Source organism: Coregonus lavaretus (assembly GCF_964263955.1).
Source record: "Coregonus lavaretus genome assembly, chromosome: 20".
Classification (NCBI taxonomy): domain Eukaryota; kingdom Metazoa; phylum Chordata; class Actinopteri; order Salmoniformes; family Salmonidae; genus Coregonus; species Coregonus lavaretus.
In genome coordinates, this window is record NC_140007.1 from 31,884,099 (window position 1) to 31,906,473 (window position 22,375).

Here is a 22,375-nt window from a genome sequence, read left to right on the forward strand (position 1 = left end):
GTGTTAGAAAATGTATGCACTCACTAACTGTACGTCGCTCTGGATAAGAGCGTCTGCTAAATGACTGAAATGTAAAATGTGTATGTTTGTGAATATTGGGCGGATCGGCTCATTGCATAGGCCTTTTAGGCCTCACCCCCGTTATTGGACTGGATTTGTTAGCCTCATTCCTGACAGTTCCGTAATCTATGTTACTAGATAGGCCAACGTCAAGAAATGAGGGCGGGGATTAGAGCCACCCAAGGAGGAAGTTCTATTAACCTGAGCAGCGGTACACCGGCCGAATCCACTAATTTGAGGGGTGTCCACATACTTTTGTATAGATAGTGTATGTGGGCGAATTTTCAAACTAGTTTTCATCGGGAAGCAGCAATCACTGTGAAAACACAGAATCCTACTGATTACTACATGTGCTTAATATAGCCTAGGCTACGTCACTTTTGTTTTGAGGCGATTTTGCCATGGGCTTTGAACGGGGCATCTGGTTCACGCCCGGATTCTAAAACGAATGCAATCACTTTTCACCCGGTGCTTCCTCCGGGGTAACTCGGGCCAGATCATCGAATCCCCTCAAGGACAGTCTTGATAAAGAGGAGCGTAACCGGGGTTGTAACGGCGTGTATCCGGTAAGACCAGGCCGAGAGTGACGACAGTAATAGTACTCTATGTAGCTAGCTACTGAAAAATAAAGAACAGTATAGAAAGAGTTGTCGACTTTGTTGGACAACGTCTCAAATTTGCTAAACCTTTACAAATAGAATACAACTGGTCGTCGGGAAAAGGGGCGGCTGTAGCACGGCAATGGAAGCCGAGTTTCGGGGAATCGATGAACCCGGGAGTTGGAACGCCATTTACCAGGTAATGTTAGGTTCGTCTTGAAAAATCAAGGTGGATTTGAAGTTTCGAGTTCTGTTTGGTGAGTAGGCTAGATGTAACCTTTTATGGGCCTACAACTACTTTTATTACACGTGTCTCGTGGTTACAAAGTATTCTTTCTGGTTTATTGGGTAACAATTTTGAAATAGCTAGCTAGGCTACCCTGTTCTGATTTTGTTGTAATTACCAACTTCCACGGCGCTGTCCGATGTGAAGCCTTCTACAAAACCCCACTGTTTCGAAAGATGCATTTGTAACATCGAGTAGGCTATAGCGACTGTTACATTTGTAACGTTTACCTGCACGTGGTAGATGCATTGTAGCAGATTAGTGTCACATTGAGTGTCATTGATAGCTGAATGTGGACAGATTCCACCCTACTTACTCCATGCCACAATTCAGACATGATCATGCATGTTATTCGAAAAAGGGGAAAACTACAATTGCAATCACATTTAACTATCTATCTAACGCATCTATTAACCTCTTAGAATACTCTGGATTACAGACAAGCCCTAAAGGTGGCTGTGGCCATATGTGTCATATCTGAGTGAGGCAATGGGGACAATTATTTATTAGTGTCAGCCTAATTTGTCAAACTGCAGACATGTGGTTTAGGAAAATATCCTTTAGATCGCATATTTACTGTAGCTATCCCAAGTCTCCTGTTATTGTGTTGTAAAGAATGACCCTAGCTTTAGGAAATTGTATGTTCACCTCCAGAAACATCCAGTCACAATGGATAAACACAACATAAGTCTGCACCATAGTACATTCTCATTAAGACTCAGCTAGGGTTGAAACTGGTTGTAATAGACTGAGCACTATTGGGAGAATACTAGTGAGAAAGCAACCATAGGAACAACCATTTGCCTCCCAAAACAAATATAACTCACAAGGTAAGAAATGTTAGTACGTTTATTAAATTTTTTTTGCTCACAGGAAATCCGTCAGCAATCAAGTGAGCTGCCCTGCAAACTTGCTAAATTACCTGAAAACAAAACTCGGAATCGCTACAGAGATGTCAGCCCATGTAAGTTTTGTTCTCTTGATGCCATCTAGTTCAAGAATGGGCAACTTTGATGGGGTGGGGGCCACAAAAAAGAGAAGATTTAGCAGTTTTACATGTTATTTCCTGCAATTCTATACAGTTTGCCATAGGCTGGAGAGAAATGCTTTCCGTTTTTATAGTGCCTTCGGAAAGTATTGACACCCCTTGACTTTAAACTGGTATTTATTGTCACTGGCCTACACACAATACCCCATGTCAAAGTGGAATTATGTTAAAAATGAAAAGCTAAAATGTCTAAGTATTCATCCCCTTTGTTATGGCAAGCCTAAATAAGTTCAGGAGTAAGAATGTGCTTAAGTTGCATGGACTCACACTGTGTGCAATAAGTGTTTAACATGATTTTTGAATGACTACCTCATCTCTGTATCCCACACATACAATTATCTGTGAGGTCGAGCAGTGAATTTCAAACAGATTCAACCAGAAATTCCAGGGAGGTTTTCCAACGCCTCGCAAAGTAGGGCACCTATCGGTAGATGGATATTCAATGTTTGCTTTTTTTTTTTTTTTTTTTACCCATTTGAGCATGGTGAAGTGATACATTACACTTTGGATGGTGTATCAATACACCCAGTCACTACAAAGATACAGGCGTCCTTCCTAACTCAGTTGCCTGAATGGAAGGAAATCGTTCAGGGATTTAACCATGAGGCCAATGGCGATTTAATTTTAAACGGTTAAGAGTTAAATGGCTGTGATAGAACTGAGGATGGATCAACAACATTATATTACTCCACAATACTAACCTAATTGACAGTGAAAAGGAAGACTGTACAGAATACAAATATTCCAAAACATGAATCCTGTTTTCAATAAGGCACTAAAGTAAAACTGCAAAAAATATAGCAAAGAAATGTAACTATGTCCTGAATGCAAACCTTATGTTTGGGGCAAAGCCAACACATCACTGAGTACCACTTCATATTTTCAAGAATGGTGATGGCTGCATCATGTTATGGGTATGCTTGTCTTCGGCAAGGACTAGGGAGGCAAAATCCTAGAGGAAAACCTGGTTGTCTGCTTTCCAACAGACCCTGGGAGACAAATTCACCTTTCAGCAGTACAATAACCTAAAACACAAGGCCAGATATACACTGACTATTATTGAGTAGCACCCCCCTCCTTTTGCCCTCAGAATAGCCTCAATTCGGCATTGACTCTCTACTAGGTGTCAAAAGTGTTCCACAGGGATGCTGACCCATGTTGACTCCAATGCTTCCCACAGTTGTGTCAAGTTGGCTGGATGTCCTTTGGTTGGTGGACCATTCTTGATACACAAAGGAAACGGGTGAGTGTGAAGAACCCAGCAGCGTTGCAGTTCTTGACACAAACCGGTGCGCCTGGCACCTATTACCATACCCTATTCAAAGGCACTTACATTTGTTGTCTTTCTCATTCACCCTCTGAATGGGACACACACAATCAGTGTTTCAATGTCTCAAGGCTTAAAAATCCTTCTTTAACCTGTCTCCTCCCCTTCATCTACACTGACTTGAAGTGGATTTAACAAGTGACATCATTAAGGGATCTGGTCTGTCTGTCATGGAAAGAGCAGGTGTTCTTAATGTATTGTGTACACTAGTTGCTTACCAAGACAACATTTGAATGTTCCGGAGTGGCCTAGTCAGTTTCGACTTGTATCGGCTTGAAAATCTGAGGACTTGAAGTTGGCTGTCTAGCCATGATCAACAACCAACTTCAGAGCTTGAAGAATTTAAAAAAGAATTGAGCAAATCTTTGCACACCTAGATTGTACAATCTCTTCGACTTAACCAGAAAGACTCAGCTGTAATCGCTGCCAAAGGTGATTCTAACATGTATTGACTCAGGGGGTTGAATACTTATCTAAACAAAATATATTAGTGTTATTTCTTTAAACAAATGTTAGAATCTTTCTTCCACTTTGACATTAGAGTATTTTGTGTAGATTGTTGACAAAAATGACAAATCAATTTTAATCCCACTTTGTAACACAAAAAAATGTGGTAAAAGTTAAGGTATGAATACTTTCTGAAGGTATGAATAAGAGATCTGAGTGGGCGTGATTAACAAAATCAATAGGTGCCACCCGGTCGGTAATTCCACCATGATTACTACAAATTTAGAAAGCTGTCCGCTAGACTAATTTACAAATGAATGAATAAATGTTAGCTGCTGATGCACAACCAAATTTGAAAATTGCCCTTAGTTTATTCTACTATTCTCAACAGTAAGTTGAGACCCTGACTGACTTGATCCACAGGCCTACAAAAGGGGGGACACGGCGATCTAGTTAGAGTACTGAGCTGCTGCGATTCCTCGGTCTAGGTAGACAGAAGCATAACATAAGGTGACAAAATTACAATAACAGGCTCAAACATTGGATATAGTTGATGCATCATGCAGGATAGCTTTTGATACCAGTGCAATTTGCGAAATAATCACTGTTCTTGTATTTGGGTGCTATATACTGTGACTGAACCTGTGTTAAACTGTAGTCTATGAAACATGTATGGTAATGGATGTATCTTTCAAGGACTGATGCCTCACAAGTAGTTCAACAGATCAAGCTTTTACAGTTGTCATGTCTTTTTTTAGTCTTCCGTCATGGTAACTAGACAGAGCAAAGCTGTTGTGGTTTCCTCTTTACACAAAGATGCAAAAAGTGAACCTAAACCCTATGGGACAGATCGGTCACATGTCAACCAGGGTGTCAATATGTTCTTGTTTCCTGATTTGATGTAAAGTGAACAGCAGCCATTCAAAATACTTGAAGTATTTACTTTAGTACCATTCCAACTCTTTTGATTTAGTTGAGGAGAAATGGCCTAGATAGTATTTCCTGTTTAGTTGAGTGGATTATAATATAAGAGAAGAAATAAACACTGCTGTCTTTCAGTCACAGATGGATCTGTTGGATGCACTGTACAGCTGCACCAAAGGTCTCTTGGGAATTTCATCTCTAAACACAAGTCCCTTGGGATACCGCAAAGTTGGAAGTGTTTTCTTTTCATCAGCCTTCTTTCATTCTCTGCAGTTGACCACAGCAGAATCCGCCTGCAACTGGGTACGAACGACTACATTAACGCAAGCCTGATTTCTGTAGAAGAGGCACAGAGAAGCTACATTCTTACTCAGGTTTGTAATCTGGTTTTTGTACTCTGGTTTATAAGGGATTTCTGAGAATAAATTGTCTAGATGTCAAGTGATTACAGCGATTTTACTTGGTTCAGAATGTCAGAGTTGCGCAAGGGCATCTCTCAGATTTGTCATGCTACACTGGAAGAAATGTTTTATTACATTATCACATTGATTCTGTTTGAAGATACACACCCACTGAGGTTTCATTTTAGGCTAGTGAAGAAGTGGTACCTGACTTGAGTGCCATTTAATGAGATCTACAGTGCATTCAGAAAGTGTTCAGAACCCTCAACTTTTTCCACATTTTGTTACGTTACAGACTTATTCTAAAATTGATTACATTATTTTTCCCCCCGGCAATCTACACACAATATCCCATAACGACAAAGCGAAAACAGGTTTTTAGAAATTTATTTACATAAGTATTCAGACCTTTTGCTATGAGACTTGAAATCATCCTGTTTCCATTGATCATCCTTGAGATGCTTCTACAACTTGATTGGAGTCCACCTGTGGTAAATTCAATTGATTGGACATGATTTGGAAAGGTGGGTGCCACGAAGACTCTTCCTAGAGCTGGCCGCTCGGCCAAACTGAGCAATCAGGGGAGAAGGGCCTTGGTCAGGAAGGTGACCAAGAACCCGATGGTCACTCTGACAGAGTTCCTCTGTGGAGATGGGAGAACCTTCCAGAAGGACAACCATCTCTGCAGCACTCCATTAATCAGGCCTTTATGGAAGAGTGGCCAGATGGAGCCACTCTTCAGTAAAAGGAACATGACAGCCCGCTTGGAGTTTGCCAAAAGGCACCTAAAGGACTCTCTGACCATGAGAAACAAGATTCTCTGGTCTGATGAAACCAAGATTGAACTCTTTGGCCTGAATGCCAAGCGTCACGTCTGGAGGAAACCTGGCACCATCCCTACAGTGAAGCGTGGTGGCAGCATCCTGCTGTGGGGATGTTTTTCAATGGCAGGGACTGGGAGACTAGTCAGGATCAAGAGAAAGCTGAACGGAGCAAAGTACAGAGATCCTTGATGAAAACCTGCTCAGGACCTCAGACTGGGGCAAAGGTTCACCTTCCAACAGGACAACGACCCTAAGCACACAGCCAAGACAACGCAGGAGTGGCTTCGGGACAAGTCTCAATGTCCTTGAGTGGCCCAGCCAGAGCCCGGACTTGAACCTGATCGAACATCTCTGGAGAGACTCTCCCCATCCAACCTGACAGAGCTTGAGAGGATCTGCAGAGAAGAATGGGAGAAACTCCCCAAATACAGGTGTGCTAAAGTTTGTAGCGTCATACCCAAGAAGACTCGAGGCTGTAATCGCTGCCAAAGGTGCTTCAACAAAGTAGGGAGTAAAGTGTCTGAATACTGTCTAAGCCTGTTTTTGCTTTGTAAATATGGGGTGTTGTGTGTGTGTAGATTTTTTATTTTTTTTGGGGGGGGGGGGTGCAATTTAATTCGTTTTAGAATAAGGCTGTAATGTAACAAAGGGGAAAAAGTCAAGGGGTCTGAATACTTTCCGAATGCACTGTATATCAGAAGTTGGTAACACTTAATTTGATTCTTCACTGACATGCTCCTACGACTAGTGTAGCCTGTCGCATATATTACAGTGGGTGTGTTTTTAACTGTGCCTGAGACATAAAACCCTCCAGGAAAAGAGCTGTTTAACAATACCTCTCACTCTTCTTTCCTCCAAAGGGGCCCCTTCCAAACACATGTGGTCACTTCTGGGAGATGGTGTGGGAGCAGAGGACAATGGGAGTGGTGATGCTGAACCGTGTCATAGAGAAAGGATCTGTGAGGATTACCTTTTTTATTTAGTTTTTTTTTAAAATACGAGCCCCCCTCAAACCACTATGGACCTCCAGTTGCAGAGTACTGCTCTGTTTCCGGTGCAACATAGGGGCCCTGGACAGTGGCTTTATAGCTTGTTCACATAAGGGCCTTTCCTCATCCTATTTCAAAATATAAACATTATACTTATTCAGTGTAAACATCCCAGTCAAATGTATGCACTCCTGAAACTTCTGACAATTTTCAGGTGAAGTGTGCCCAGTACTGGCCGCCTAGAGAGGCGAGGGAGGCGGTCTTTGAAGACACACATTTCAAGCTAACACTTGTTTCAGAAGACATCAAATCCTACTACACTGTCCGTCAGCTGGAGCTAGAAAATCTGTCGGTAAGATTAGTCTTCCTTCGTTGTGCAATCTTCTGTTCTCACAAGATCCTATTATAATCTTAAATTAGATACTAAGGCATAAAATCAAACCTTGAACAAATGGTTACACTTCCTGTTACAGTGCCCTTTTCACTGATCTACACTATATACAGAAGTATGTGGACACCCCTTCAAATTAGTAGATTCGGCTATTTCAGCCACACCCGTTGCTGAGCACAAGGCCATGCAATCTCCATAGACAAACATTGGCAGTAGATGGCCTTACTGAAGCGCTTTCAACGTGGCACCGTCATAGGATGCCACCTTTCCAACAAGTCAGTTCGTCAAATTTCTGCCCTGCTAGAGCTACCCCGGTCAACTGTATGTGCTGTTATTTTGAAGTGTTAAGGTTTAGGAGCAACAGCGGCTCAGCCGCGAAGTGGTAGGCCACAAGCTCACGGAATGGGACCGCTGAAGCGTGCAGCGAGGAAAATCGTCTGTCCTCCAGTTGCAACACTCACTACCGAGTTCCAAACTGCCTCTGGAAGCAACGTCAGTGCAATAACTGTTCGGCGGGAGCTTCATGAAATGGTTTTCCATGGCTGAGCAGCCGCACAAAAGCCTATGATCACAATGCCAAGTGTCAGCTGGAGTGGTGTTAAGCTTGTCGCCATTGGACTCTGGAGAAGTGGAAACGCGTTCTCTGTAGTGAAGAATCACGCTTCACCATCTGGCAGTCTGACCGATGAATCTGGGTTTGGCAGATGTCAGTACGCTACCTGCCCCAATGCATAGTGCCAACTGTAAAGTCTGGGGGAGGAATAATGGTCTGGGGCTGTTTTTCATGGTTCGATCTAGGCCCCTTAGTTCCAGTGAAGGGAAATCTTAATGCTACAGCATACAATGACATTCTAGACGATTCTGTGCTTCCAACTTTGTGGCAACAGTTTGGGGAAATACCTTCCCTGTTTCAGCATGACAATGCCCCCGTGCACAAAGCGAGGTCCATACATAAATATTTTGTCCAGATCGGTGTGGAAGAACTTGACTGGCCTGCACAGAGCCCTGACCTCAACCCCATCGAACACCTTTGGGATGAATTAGAACGCCAACTGCGGGCCTAATCACCCAACATCCGTGCCCGACCTTGCTCTAATACTCTTGTGGCTGAAAGGAAGCAAGTCCCTGCAGCAATGTTCCAACATCTAGTGGAAAGCCTTCCCAGAAGAGTGGAGGCTGTTTATAGCCGCAAAGGGGGACCAACTCCATATTAATGCCCATGATTTTGGACTGAGATGTTCGATGCGCAGGTGTCCACATACTTTTGGTCATGTGTATATTTAAGTTTTAAAATGCCCGAGAAGCCGGTGTTTGGAGGATATATTGGCATCGATGTTCGTCTCGGGCCGGCAAACCGTGCCAATATATCCTCAACACCGGATACGGGTTACCAACATATTCAGAATGATTTTCATTAATGTTATTTTGATTAATTTATTCATACTATTTCATTCTTCCACAAGCGAGAAACTCAGCAAAAAAATAAACGTCCCTTTTTCAGGACCCTGTCTTTCAAAGATAATTTGTAAAAATCTAAAATAACTTAGCAGATCTTCATTGTAAAGGCTTTAGACACTTTCCCATGCTTGTTCAATGAACCATAAACAATTAATGAACATGCACCTGTGGAACGGTCTTAAATACACTAACCGCTTACAGATGGTAGGCAATTAAGGTCACAGTTACTTAGGACACTAAAGAGGCCTTTCTACTGACTCTGGAAAAACACCAAAAGAAAGATACCCAGGGTCCCTGCTCATCTGCGTGAACGTGCCTTAGGCATGCTGCAAGGAGGCATGAGGACTGCAGATGTGGCCAGGGCAATAAATTGCAATGTCCATACTGTGAGATGCCTAAGACAGTGCTACAGGGAGACAGGACGGACAGCTGATTGTCCTCGCAGTGGCAGACCACGTGTAACAACACCTGCACAGGATCGGTACATCCGAACATCACACCTGTGTGACAGGTACAGGATGGCAATAACACCTGGCCGAGTTACACCAGGAACGCACAATATAATAAATAAATAATCCCTCCATCAGTGCTCAGACTGTCCACAATAGGCTGGACTGAGTGCTTGTAGGCCTGTTGTAAGGCAGGTTCTCACCAGACATCACCGGCAACAATGTCGCCTATGGGCACAAACCCACCGTCGCTGGACCAGACAGGACTGGCAAACAGTGCTCTTCACTGACGAGTCGCGGTTTTGTCTCACCGGGGTGATGGTCGGATTCACGTTTATCGTCAAGGGAATGAGCGTTACACCGAGGCCTGTACTCTGGAGCGGGATCGATTTGAAGGTGGAGGGTCCGTCATGGTCTGGGACGGTGTGTCACAGCATCATCGGACTGAGCTTGTCATTGCAGGCAATCTCAACGCTGTGCGTTACAGGGAAGACCTCCTCCAACCTCATGTGGTACCCTTCCTGCAGGCTCATCCTGACATGACCCTCCAGCATGACAATGCCGCTAGCCATACTGCTCGTTCTGTGTGCGATTTCCTGCAAGACCGAAATGTCAGTGTTCTGCCATGGCCAGCGACGAGCCTGGATCTCAATCCCATTGAGCACGTCTGGGACCTGTTGGATCGGCGGGTGCTGGGTAGGGCCATTCCCCCCCCAGAAATGTCTGGGAACTTCGCCTGGCATAACTTTTGCTCTCACTAGGATACTGTTCAGAGGAGCTAGCCAACTACGCAGCTAACACAATCACAAACTGAAGCTGGAAAGACTGCATTTTGTTTAGTTTGACTGGTTTTTCTATTGACATTTTATTTTGTATATTCATAAAAATGCTGATTCATGATTTTGACTGGCTGCGAAAAGCTGCCTGCCTGTCTCGTCCCGACTCCTGACACGTTCATTACTAAGGGACAGCTGGAGATCAAATTTTAATGTTGCAAATGTCAGACAGACAGCCAGGTTTATACACATTTCTGCTGTTGAAAACCAAATGATTTTCTTAAATAAATGGGAGATAATGTTTAGACGCTTTTTACAATAGAGATCAAGTTCATAAATTGCCTGGTAGGGCTGATGAGACCGTGGATTGCACATTGAGATGGAACAGTGACTAGGCATTTCAAAGTCATAACCTTAGCCGGTGTTAACTTGCGAAATAGACACCGGCAGTTTTAACCAGTAAGCATCCAGGATTATTCCCACCCATTTGTATAAATACCCATATTCATTATAAGAGGAGTGCACTGTAGTTATTTATTATCATTACTATCAGCAGAGATCCAGGCTATTCCTAGAAATCCTCTACACTGCTTTGAAGCAGCTTCGGTGGGTTTGACGTCCTTCTACAAGCAACTGAACTCAGGCCTATCATGTTCCAAAGTCATTTATAACATGATTCCTAGAAGCTTGTCTGAGATTCTTAAAGTTGTTATTGACTTCTGTTCATACTAGTGGTGGTGGGGGCAATACAGTAATCGATATCTCTACTCTATTTTATGCGTAGTCTGTTTTTTTTGTCCCCATTTCTACAGACTCTGGAAACTAGAGAGATCCTACATTTTCACTACACCACCTGGCCTGACTTTGGGGTGCCCGAGTCTCCAGCTTCCTTCCTTAACTTCCTGTTCAAGGTGCGGGAGTCTGGGTGCCTCAACTCTGACCAGGGGCCTGTGGTGGTGCACTGCAGCGCAGGCATCGGACGATCAGGAACCTTCTGTCTCGTTGACACCTGCCTCTTACTGGTCAGTACTGCATTGGGAATCCCATTCGAAATGTAAAACTTTATTCCTCCCAAAAGGGGGAATTGTGCAAATGTGGTATTGAGCATGAGTTGTGCAGACACACATTTCCAATGGCTTTATGAAGAATCATGACTTCATGTTAAGTGATTGTCAGCCTACCCATTGAAACTTGCTGTGAAATATCTTTTTGCAGATGTCCATGCGCAAGGACCCGTCGTCTGTGCACATTCGTGACGTGCTGCTGGAGATGCGACGCTATCGGATGGGCCTGATTCAAACAGCTGACCAACTCAGATTTTCCTACCTCGCTGTTATTGAAGGTGCCAGGTGCATCATGGGAGATGCATCATTGCAGGTAAGTTGAATCTCTTTTAGTTTCTGCCATGAACCAAAGTGCTGTAGTAGGTCATGCACGCACATACAAATTGGGTCTCCGGTGTCTCTAAAATGTCTTTGCCTTGTGTAGGTTTATTTATTTTTTTCAGGAAGAACTCGTTGGCCACTTTTTATACTTGTCCTCTAATGAATAATTTAAAGTAGGCCAATTGGGTCAACTGTTTTATTTGAAAGGTTTGGATTTGCGAAACTAGATGCAGATGTCTCCTCATAATGTATGGAGAAAGGTCATATATATATTCTCTTCTCTGTAAAAGCCTATTAATGTTTAAATAATACCCACATCAATCCATAAATGTTTACGTTAAGGAGTCGTGGAAAGAGCTCTCCAACGAAGAGGACGTTCCTCCAGAGTTCACCCCTCCCCCGCCCCGTCCCCGTCCTCCAGGTCCATCTGTCAACGGCACGGTTGAACCCATCTCATTCTTTCCTGAGATTGTTGTTGCACAGAATGATTCCCACACTCGCAGGTAAATAAGGCCAGCTCAATTAGATTTCTAGCAGTCTAGACTTCATACATGCAATATTTAATATCACTCTTCATTCTTCTCCCCCTGGAATATCTCTCCCATTGCAGTGCCCCATCAGAGACTGCACTGCGATGGAGGGGAGGTAGTGAAGGCGCTACCGCCCAGTCTCAGTCTCCCACTGTATCCGCTGATCAACCTGATGGCCAGGCGGGAAGCAAAGAACCAGCTCCCAAAGCTTCTACGAAACCCCACCGGCTGTATGAGACAGAAACACAACAGGGGTTGAACCAGGACCAGGCAGCAGAGCAGGCAGCGGGAGACGTTAGCCCTGAGGCTCTGGGGGCCTGGACCCCCCTGCTGGCCAATGTATGCCTCTGCACGGCCCTGGCCCTGGGTGCTTATGTCTGTTACCGGGCCTGTTTCCACTGATCTCCTCTACCCTCCTCCCTCTCTTGCTCCTCCCTTTCTCTTGTCTGTTTTTTTGCAGGGTGAATTAGGCTGGCCAGCCGGCTCTCTCTGCCTATGGTTTTACTCTGCTGGCTGGGCAAGTGGATAGTTTGGACTTCAGAAAATCGATTTGATTCAGACTCGCTTGTTTTCTTTATAAATGCAGACAGGGGTATGTGAGTGTGGGAGGAAGGGACTGCCCCCTTCCCTTGTCACCTACCGTAGCTCTCGTATGAACTGTCAGTTTGGACGCTCAGGGCCTCAATTTTCAGGTATCCCATCCCAAATACAGGTGTTGATTGTCAAAACAAATGAGTAAACACATGTTTCTGACCGTCAGTAAAGGAAGGTGTGCGTTTGTTCCTGTGTTCCGTGAGTACTAGTGGTCCACCCTACCTAGACACATGCACCCTCTAGTCAGTTACCAAATAACACGCAAATGTGTTCTTCCATTTCAGCCTTTGCAAAAAAAATCAGTTGGCTATTCACCTTTCTCTCCCAAATAGTCCTTTACAGCTGTTCAGGAGGAGTTAGTGCTTGGTTTGTGGCAACCCTGCAGTGCCAACATAATGAATTGCAGCAGAGACGTTAGTGAAAAAACAACCAAACCTGAGATGATGGGGCAGTATTATACCCAGGAGTAAGCTGAGGCTAGGGGGTGGCCACCATCCAAGGGGGACACTGCACTCCACTCCTTCCACTGGATGAGGGATGCATGCAGTGGGATATTTACAGGCCATAGGAGAGCTCCCTACCACTGCCCTGTTTAGGGCTTTTTGGCTAAAGCTACAGGAGGCACACTGTACGTGTGTTAAGTGTTATCTGAGCTTTCTACTGATGCATGATTTCTATCTGCTGTCTTAGTGGGAAATGTCACAAGCAAATAAGTTATATTTGAAATATATTCTAGATTGTTTCCTGGTTCTTGACCCTGACCCCCACCACGTATTAATTTCTAACTTTACATTTAAACAGGAGTGTCTAGTTGATAATGTGCTTTGAATGGAAGTGCCGCACGCATGTATCAAGCTGTTTTTTTTTGTTGCCTAGTTTGAGGTGTTGCGTTCATATTTAGCCTGTTTCAAAAAGTGTACAAATGTCATATTTATCTATCTTCTGGCTAAAGTCTTCTATAAAGAAGTCTCCAATGATTTTGCAACAATTTGTTTAACCTATTAGATATACAGTATCATTCAGGGATAGTGACTTCTTGCGGTCCCCACATTGGATGAACAATGCAGAGGCTTTTCATGCTAAAGAAACAAACTGGGAGAAATGCATCAGGTGAGCATTGCATAGTTATTAAATGTGTCTAGAGCAGGCATCTGAACACAGGAGGCTGCATTAACGCACACAAATGCCAGCTCAGCCTACTGTATGGAGACACAGGCAGCAGCTAACCCTCATCTGCCTTTATTTTCCCAGCCTCTGAACGATAAACCCATCCTGCCTGTCTGGACAGGGAGCCTGGGATCTCAAACCAATTAACAAACACCAGCACAGGGATTAAAATGCTGTAATGATGATCAGCTATGGCCTGGGCTGTCAGTTTTAGTTAACTTCTTCCACATAGACGTCCTGCAGTTGTGAATAAACAAGTTTTTCATGAGATTAGTTCAGCTGCTAGCATTCAGTTTACCTTAGTGACTCAAAGAACTATGTATATCCTGAGTCAAACGGCTGTAACTTTTCTCTAGAATGTATGAAGTCCTACCCACGGACGTGCCCTCTTGATACTTTTTTCAGATCAGGTTTCATTGTGCTGACTTTTTTTATGCATTTGCAAGTAATGATGAACTCACAGTACCTACCTGGGCAGCTTTGTTTGCCCAGACGTCCGTTTTTCTGTACTTATGCTCACCATTTTGTATTTTATTTACATCCATTGTAGTCCTTTTTTAATAAAAACAAATATACTGCTGATTTGTTATGGTTTTTAATCGGAGTCATGTTTAAGATTTTATTGTATCAGACAGAATTCTGAACAAAGGCTGTTTTTTTTTCCGACCTGAAGATCACTGACGTCATTTGACCTAATTTTTCCGAGTTCCCAGTTGTCTTGAACGCACCATCAATATTTTGTATGAGATTGAATGATGATCATATTTGTCACTAATTTGAAAAGGACATTACAAGAGTTGGTTTCAAGACAACTGAAATCGGAAAAATACGAGGTTAAATTATGACGTCGGTATTCTTCAGGTCGGAGCTAGAATTCAGAGTTGGATTACCGTTCAAAACGATTTTTCCCATTCGGAGCTGTTTTATTCCGAGTTCCCAGTTGGTTTGAACGTGGCAAATATCCTACCTCAGAATGGTAATTGAAGCTATGCTCAGTCATACAAAGGGAGTGGACTGATGCGCAGAAGATGTTACATCTCTGAGCTGCTGCTTCTCCCACGAAGACCACGATGTACCAATAGCCTTGATAGGGTGAGCTAACCCTCTCTGTCCCTCAGACATTAAGCAGCTGAATCTGTAGGATATAAAGTGTCCAGCATACAGCTAAATGACCTATTGCATGACATTTGTGTACTAATTCGATTTAAACGGCTCATTACATTTTAGTCACTTAGCAGACGCTCTTATCCAGAGCGACTTAGTTAGTGCATACATTTTTCATACTGGCCCCCCGTGGGAAACGAACCCACAACCCTGGCTTTGCAAGCGCCATGCTCTACCAACTGAGCTACAGGGGACTCCTCAAATGTATTTGTAACATGCTTCGTAAGGAACAGCTGTAGACTAAAAGGCGCTACATGGTCAATATGATGTTTGCAGTGGCCATAGAGCATTTACTGCGGTGTGGCCTCTATAGAAATTAGAGCAAACATACTTTTTGCGCTTCGTGGAGCAGAGCTGTTGTCAAGGAAGTGAGTTTGTTTTTATACAGGACCCCGCCCTCACATACTGTCAACCAATCATGTCAATGCGGAGCTATATGGCGCCCTCGGCATTGTTACAAAATTTGAGCGGCGCACAGCAATGCGGAATGGAGCTTGAGTTGGCCTCTGCATGCCTTTGGAGGCTCCGCGATTGCGTCACACCCGAGATACAAAGCCTCTGATTACATTTCGGATCAAGCATAAGTTGGCTTTAACAGTGAAACGCTTACTTATAGGTCATTTTCCAGCAATACTGAGTTACAGATAAAGATAACTTGACCATTGACCGGTAAAGCTGACCTGACAAAATAGATTCCATTTTCATTGACAAATGTTTTCATTTTATATCTATTATTCACTGTGATGAACTTGGTAGGCTATGTGTCTATTAACCATACTGTGCAAGACCAGTGTTTTGAAGTTGCCACAAGGGGGCTCTTTAGAACACACAAACAGCTCAGGTTTCAACGGTTTCCTTGTGTCATCATACAAGCTTATGACTCACATACCTGGGCACATAGTGTACAGTATAACCCACACTTTGCTGTTTTCTGTAATTGTACTCATCAATAATGATCTGTCTCCATATATGTATCCTTTTTTTTAAACCACTGTTATGGATCTGACTCATGTTCAGAATCTTATTCTCGGGCTGAGCTCTGAACAGATAATACATTTATTGTGTCAACAATTAGTGTTTCTGTATTTTCCCCTTTCTCCATTAGGATACATATTGGCAAAGCATTTTTATTTGTACAAGGATACATCTACAGTTATTAGATTGCATTAAATTGGCTTTTCAAATCAAATGTTATTCGTCACATGCTTCTTAAACAACAGGCGAAGACTAACAGTGAAATGCTTACTTGCGGGCCCTTACCAACAATGCAGAGAGAAAGAAAATAGAGAAATAATAGAAAAGTACACAGAGAGTAAAGATAACTTGGCTATATACATGGTGCACAAGTACAGAGTCGATGTGCAGGGGTATGAGGTCATTTAAGATACAGTGGGGAGAACAAGTATTTGATACACTGCCGATTTTGCAGGTTTTCCTACTTACAAAGCATGTAGAGGTCTGTAAATGTTATCATAGGTACACTTCCACTGTGAGAGACGGAATCTAAAACAAAAATCCAGAAAATCACATTGTATGATTTTTAAGTAATTAATTTGCATTTTATTGCATGACATAAGTATTTGATACATCAGAAAAGCAGAACTTAATATTTGGTACAGAAACCTTTGTTTGCAATTACAGAGATCATACGTTTCCTGTAGGTCTTGACCAGGTTTGCACACACTGCAGCAGGGATTTTGGCCCACTCCTCCATACAGACCTTCTCCAGATCCTTCAGGTTTCGGGGCTGTCGCTGGGAAATACGAACTTTCAGCTCCCTCCAAAGATTTTCTATTGGGTTCAGGTCTGGAGACTGGCTAGGCCACTCCAGGACCTTGAGATGCTTCTTACGGAGCCACTCCTGAGTTGCCCTGGCTGTGTGTTTCGGGTCGTTGTCATGCTGGAAGACCCAGCCACGACCCATCTTCAATGCTCTTACTGAGGGAAGAAGGTTGTTGGCCAAGATCTCGCGATACATGGCCCATCCATCCTCCCCTCAACACGGTGCAGTCGTCCTGTCCCCTTTGCAGAAAAGCATCCCCAAATAATGATTTTCCACCTCCATGCTTCACGGTTGGGATGGTGTTCTTGGGGTTGTACTCATCCTTCTTCTTCCTCCAAACATGGCGAGTTGAGTTTAGACCAAAAATCTCTATTTTTGTCTCATCAGACCACATGACCTTCTCCCATTCCTCTTCTGGATCATCCAGATGGTCATTGGCAAACTTCAGACGGGCCTGGACATGCGCTGGCTTGAGCAGGGGGACCTTGCGTGCGCTGCAGGATTTTAATCCATGACGGCGTAATGTGTTACTAATGGTTTTCTTTGAGACTGTGGTCCCAGCTCTCTTCAGGTCATTGACCAGGTCCTGCCGTGTAGTTCTGGGCTGATCCTTCACTTCCTCATGATCATTGATGCCCCACGAAGTGTGACCTTGCATGGAGCCCCAGACCTAGGGTGATTGACCGTCATCTTGAACTTCTTCCATTTTCTAATAATTGCGCAAACAGTTGTTGCCTTCTCACCAAGCTGCTTGCCTATTGCCCTGTAGCCCATCCCAGCCATGTGCAGGTCTACAATTTTATCCCTGATGTCCTTACACAGCTCTCTGGTCTTGGCCAGTGTGGAGAGGTTGGACTCTGTTTGATTGAGTGTGTGGACAGGTGTCTTTTATACAGGTAATGAGTTCAAACAGGTGCAGTTAATACAGGTAATGAGTGGAGAACAGGAGGGCTTCTTAAAGAAAAACTAACAGGGCTGTGAGAGCCGGAATTCTTACTGTTTGGTAGGTGATCAAATACTTATGTCATGCAATAAAATGCAAATTAATTACTTAAAAATCATACAATGTGATTTTCTGGATTTTTGTTTTAGATTCCGTCTCTCACAGTTGAAGTGTACCTATGATAAAAATTACAGACCTCTACATGCTTTGTAAGTAGGAAAACCTGCAAAATCGGCAGTGTATCAAATACTTGTTCTCCCAACTGTGTGTACAGTGGGGAAAAAAAGTATTTAGTCAGCCACCAATTGTGCATGTTCTCCCACTTAAAAAGATGAGAGGCCTGTAATTTTCATCATAGGTACACGTCAACTATGACAGACAAATTTAGAAAAAAAATCCAGAAAATCACATTGTAGGATTTTTAATGAATTTATTTGCAAATTATGGTGGAAAATAAGTATTTGGTCACCTACAAACAAGCAAGATTTCTGGCTCTCACAGACCTGTAACTTCTTCTTTAAGAGGCTCCTCTGTCCTCCACTCGTTACCTGTATTAATGGCACCTGTTTGAACTTGTTATCAGTATAAAAGACACCTGTCCACAACCTCAAACAGTCACACTTTAAACTCTACTATGGCCAAGACCAAAGAGCTTTCAAAGGGCACCAGAAACTAAATTGTAGACCTGCACCAGGCTGGGAAGACTGAATCTGCAATGGGTAAGCAGCTTGGTTTGAAGAAATCAACTGTGGGAGCAATTATTAGGAAATGGAAGACATACAAGACCACTGATAATCTCCCTCGATCTGGGGCTCCACGCAAGATCTCACCCCGTGGGGTCAAAATGATCACAAGAACGGTGAGCAAAAATCCCAGAACCACACGGGGGGACCTAGTGAATGACCTGCAGAGAGCTGGGACCAAAGTAACAAAGCCTACCATCAGTAACACACTACGCCGCCAGGGACTCAAATCCTGCAGTGCCAGACGTGTCCCCCTGCTTAAGCCAGTATATGTCCAGGCCCGTCTGAAGTTTGCTATAGAGTGCATTTGGATGATCCAGAAGAGGATTGGGAGAATGTCATATGGTCAGATGAAACCAAAATATAACTTTTTGGTAAAAACTCAACTCGTCGTGTTTGGAGGACAAAGAATGCTGAGTTTCATCCAAAGAACACCATACCTACTGTGAAGCATGGGGGTGGAAACATCATGCTTTGGGGCTGTTTTTCTGCAAAGGGACCAGGACGACTGATCCGTGTAAAGGAAAGGATGAATGGGGCCATGTATCGTGAGATTTTGAGTGAAAACCTCCTTCCATCAGCAAGGGCATTGAAGATGAAACGTGGCTGGGTCTTTCAGCATGACAATGATCCCAAACACACCGCACGGGCAACGAAGGAGTGGCTTCGTAAGAAGCATTTCAAGGTCCTGGAGTGGCCTAGCCAGTCTCGAGATCTCAACCCCATAGAAAATCTTTGGAGGGAATTGAAAGTCCATGTTGCCCAGCGACAGCCCCAAAACATCACTGCTCTAGAGGAGATCTGCATGGAGGAATGGGCCAATATACCAGCAACAGTGTGTGAAAACCTTGTGAAGACTTACAGAAAACGTTTGACCTATGTCATTGCCAACAAAGGGTATATAACAAAGTATTGAGAAACTTTTGTTATTGACCAAATACTTATTTTCCACCATAATTTGCAAATAAATTCATTAAAAATCCTACAATGTGATTTTCTGGATTTATTTTCCTCATTTTGTCTGTCATAGTTGACGTGTACCTATGATGAAAATTACAGGCCTTTTCATCTTTTTAAGTGGGAGAACTTGCACAATTGGTGGCTGACTAAATACTTTTTTTCCCCCACTGTACATATAACTATGAATAAAGTGACTAGGCAACAGGATAGATAATAAACAGTAGCAGCAGTGAATGTGATGTCACAAAAATATTTGTGCAAATAGAATCACTACAGATATTCTGAGTAGCTGTTTGGGGTCCTGTTCAGGGTCCTGTTGGTTCCAGACTTGGTGCATCAGTACCGCTTACCATGCGGTAGCATAGAGAACAGTCTATGACTTGGGTGGCTGGAGTCTTAGAAAATTTTTAGGGCCTTCCTCTGACACCTGGTATAGAGGTCCTCGATGGCATGGAGCTTAGCCGCAGTGATGTACTGAGCCGTACGCACTACCCTCTGTAATGCATTGCGGTCGGATGCCAAGCAGTTGCCATACCAAGCGGTGATGCAGCTGTAAAACGTTTTGAGGATCTGAGGGCCCATGACAAATCTTTTCAGCCTCCTGAGGGGAATACTTTAAAAGTATTCGCAGAAATAAATGTAATGGTAATCCCTGCTTCGATATTGTATTAGGTCCAGAGTACCCTAATACAAAAAAAAAACGGTACTGCGTACGCATGTAAAGTAACATTATACACATTATCATGACAGCAGTAACATTGCCACACTGTACCACAACCATTCACCTTATGCCATATCATTTCCTGTAAGTCATCTTTTGTCTGAAAACAACTCTCAAATTGAAAGGAGATATTCAGGAGTGTTATTTATGTCTTCTAGTTAAGTGAAGCAGTGTGAACAATGATCAGATTGATAAGTACTCAGCTCACTGTCTGTTATTCCATTTAACCATCAGTTCAGTCCTTGGTTATATAAATGTTGTACAGAGGCATAGGAGACTGGAAGGAGCGAGACTGCCTCTTTAAGTGTTGAATCTGTGATTGTACAGGTTTATTTTATAGTTATTTGCCACTATTGTTCAGCTTGTGCAACCTCCAAATGGAGCAAACATTCAAGCTAATAAAGGCTATGGATAAAGGCTTGTGCGGCCTTCTGTAGTCCATCTAAAATGCAAACCATGGATTGGGGTTCTTCATGGTTATACACAACTGTTGTGGTTTATCATTAGGGACAGTGAGAGCGGAGGTATAATATCTGTAAATGCTTCAGTTCTGTTGTATCAGGGGAGTAATACATGCTTCACAGGAATACAACTAAACAATGAGTAATAGTAGCACTCCCAAACCACACAGCTCTGCTGACGTCAAGGGACAGGATGGAACAGGCTGCACCGATCTGCATTGGAAAAAGTACTGCCAAGGTGAGGCCAGAGACAGGAAGTGGTCTTAAAGGCATAGCTGCTCTATTCAGAACAAACTGTACTCTGCAAAAAGTTTACACTCATGTGAACTGGACATGTATTTTTACATATCAAAACTCCACCTGAGACACCCTCGGAGAGTGAGGTTTTATGGTGCTACTGATGATGCTGTTGAGAATGATGATGATGATGATAAAAGAAGCACAGTTTATGCGATAGTATATCATTCTGATCCTATGATTGTCTACCTAATAATTAATAAATAACGTTTTCTAGTTTTTGCATATATTCATGGTCTGTGATTGCTGTGAACAAATGTTGCTGAATGTTTAGTATTTATTAGGTCATTTGATTGGTCAATGTAGGCATAATCTTCATAATACAGACTTTCTGTGACAAAATAGGATGAAAGGGATTAATTACATTGTTCATTTAATTGACATTTATAGGCCTAGCTATTGGTTCTTCACTTAGCCTCTTCTGCTGAACCTGTGACTCCACTATCAGTACTTATCGGAAAGGGAGTCAACCCTGCCCTACAGGCTCTTCCAATGTGTGTCCTGGGTTTAGTCATTAACCTGGAACTTCCCAATAGCCAGCCGGCCCTGAGAGAATAAAAAAGGAGGATCTTTCTTATACTGTGGATTACTTTCTCGAAGCCAAGTGGGGTTCTGAAAATTCCAGAAACCAAACCCATCTGAGAAATGTGACTTGTGGGAGCTTGAGTCATCAGAACAGACACATTTGTCTTGTCACGTACTTACACAGTAGTATCTGGTGGTCATGCATGCAGGTCATGCAGCTTGCATGTCACATAATACCTCCATCAGATGTTTTTCACTGAATTAATGATCAATTCACTTTCATTATCTATCCATCTGAGAACATTATGTCCTTGGAATTTTTCATTACTAAACGTGGAAGTGTGACAGATCCTCAGAAAGTGGATGTTTTACTATAATAGTGTTATTGGCTAATTGCTATCCCGACCACCACAACATATTTTCTGAAGTTGATCTCTTTGGTGACGGTTGTTATGACACTAACCCATGAGCATTAGTACTAGTTCCTGTCCCTGGATGTTGATGGCGTGGACACAACGTCACTCTCAGGCCTGCTAAGGCTGAGATGTCACATGCGGTCTGGCTTGGTGTAAAGAGGCTCAGTTCAGGCATGTAGGTCACAGCAGCTTGCTCTGCATATAAGCACACGTCCTCCTGAGTCGTTGGAGCTGGTGTTCCCCCCCCCCAAAAAAACACGCTCTGCCTCTCCTGCTTCCTTCCTGTGGCCCAGTGCTCATCGAACATGGCAACAACTGATGACGTTGACAACAGGGTGATAATGTAAACAAACATCACTGAGCTGAACTCAATGGGCATCCTCCACCACAACATTAGACACTACTGTATTGTTTTTCATATTGGTGCATGTTATCATTATATGCAAAGTTGTACATACTTTGGTAGGGGCAGAAGAAATTGTCAATTTGTCAGTGGTTCTGCAATGGTTTTTTAAAGATTTCCCCAGTTATTTGCCCAATACATTAAATACTATATTTACTGATACAAATGGACAGTTTTTTAGCTATGATAAATTTTTACATATATCATCATTAGCTACACCCAGAGCCATATACACTGAGTGTAAAAAAAAAACATTAAGAAAACCTGCTCTTTCCATGAGACTTGAGACAATTGGGACATGGAT

General features: G+C 43.1%; 2 protein-coding genes across 3 annotated transcripts in view; both read left to right on the top strand.

Moving 5' to 3' along the window:
* The first annotated feature begins 614 nt into the window (after positions 1–614).
* Positions 615–14,237, top strand: LOC311148326 (tyrosine-protein phosphatase non-receptor type 1-like). Of its 2 annotated transcripts, XR_014614887.1 has the most exons (10): positions 615–858; positions 1,819–1,909; positions 4,965–5,065; positions 6,777–6,875; positions 7,120–7,257; positions 10,792–11,001; positions 11,195–11,356; positions 11,707–11,867; positions 11,975–13,598; positions 13,740–14,237. XR_014614887.1 is itself a non-coding variant. In XM_084185258.1 (9 exons), the coding sequence occupies exons 1-9, from the start codon at positions 802–804 to the stop codon at positions 12,294–12,296; spliced, it is 1,341 nt and encodes a 446-aa protein (XP_084041384.1). In that variant the 5' UTR covers positions 615–801; the 3' UTR covers positions 12,297–14,237. The 2 variants fall into 2 exon arrangements, 1 of the variants encoding a protein (XP_084041384.1); XM_084185258.1 differs by having other exon boundaries at positions 11,975–14,237.
* A 412-nt stretch (positions 14,238–14,649) lies between these two features.
* The window catches only part of LOC311148328 (ubiquitin-conjugating enzyme E2 variant 1), a gene marked incomplete at its 5' end in the record, with an annotated part of 53,792 nt that continues 46,066 nt past the window's right edge, over positions 14,650–22,375 (top strand). The window contains one exon of the mRNA XM_084185261.1: positions 14,650–14,747. The remainder of the gene's footprint in view (positions 14,748–22,375) is intronic.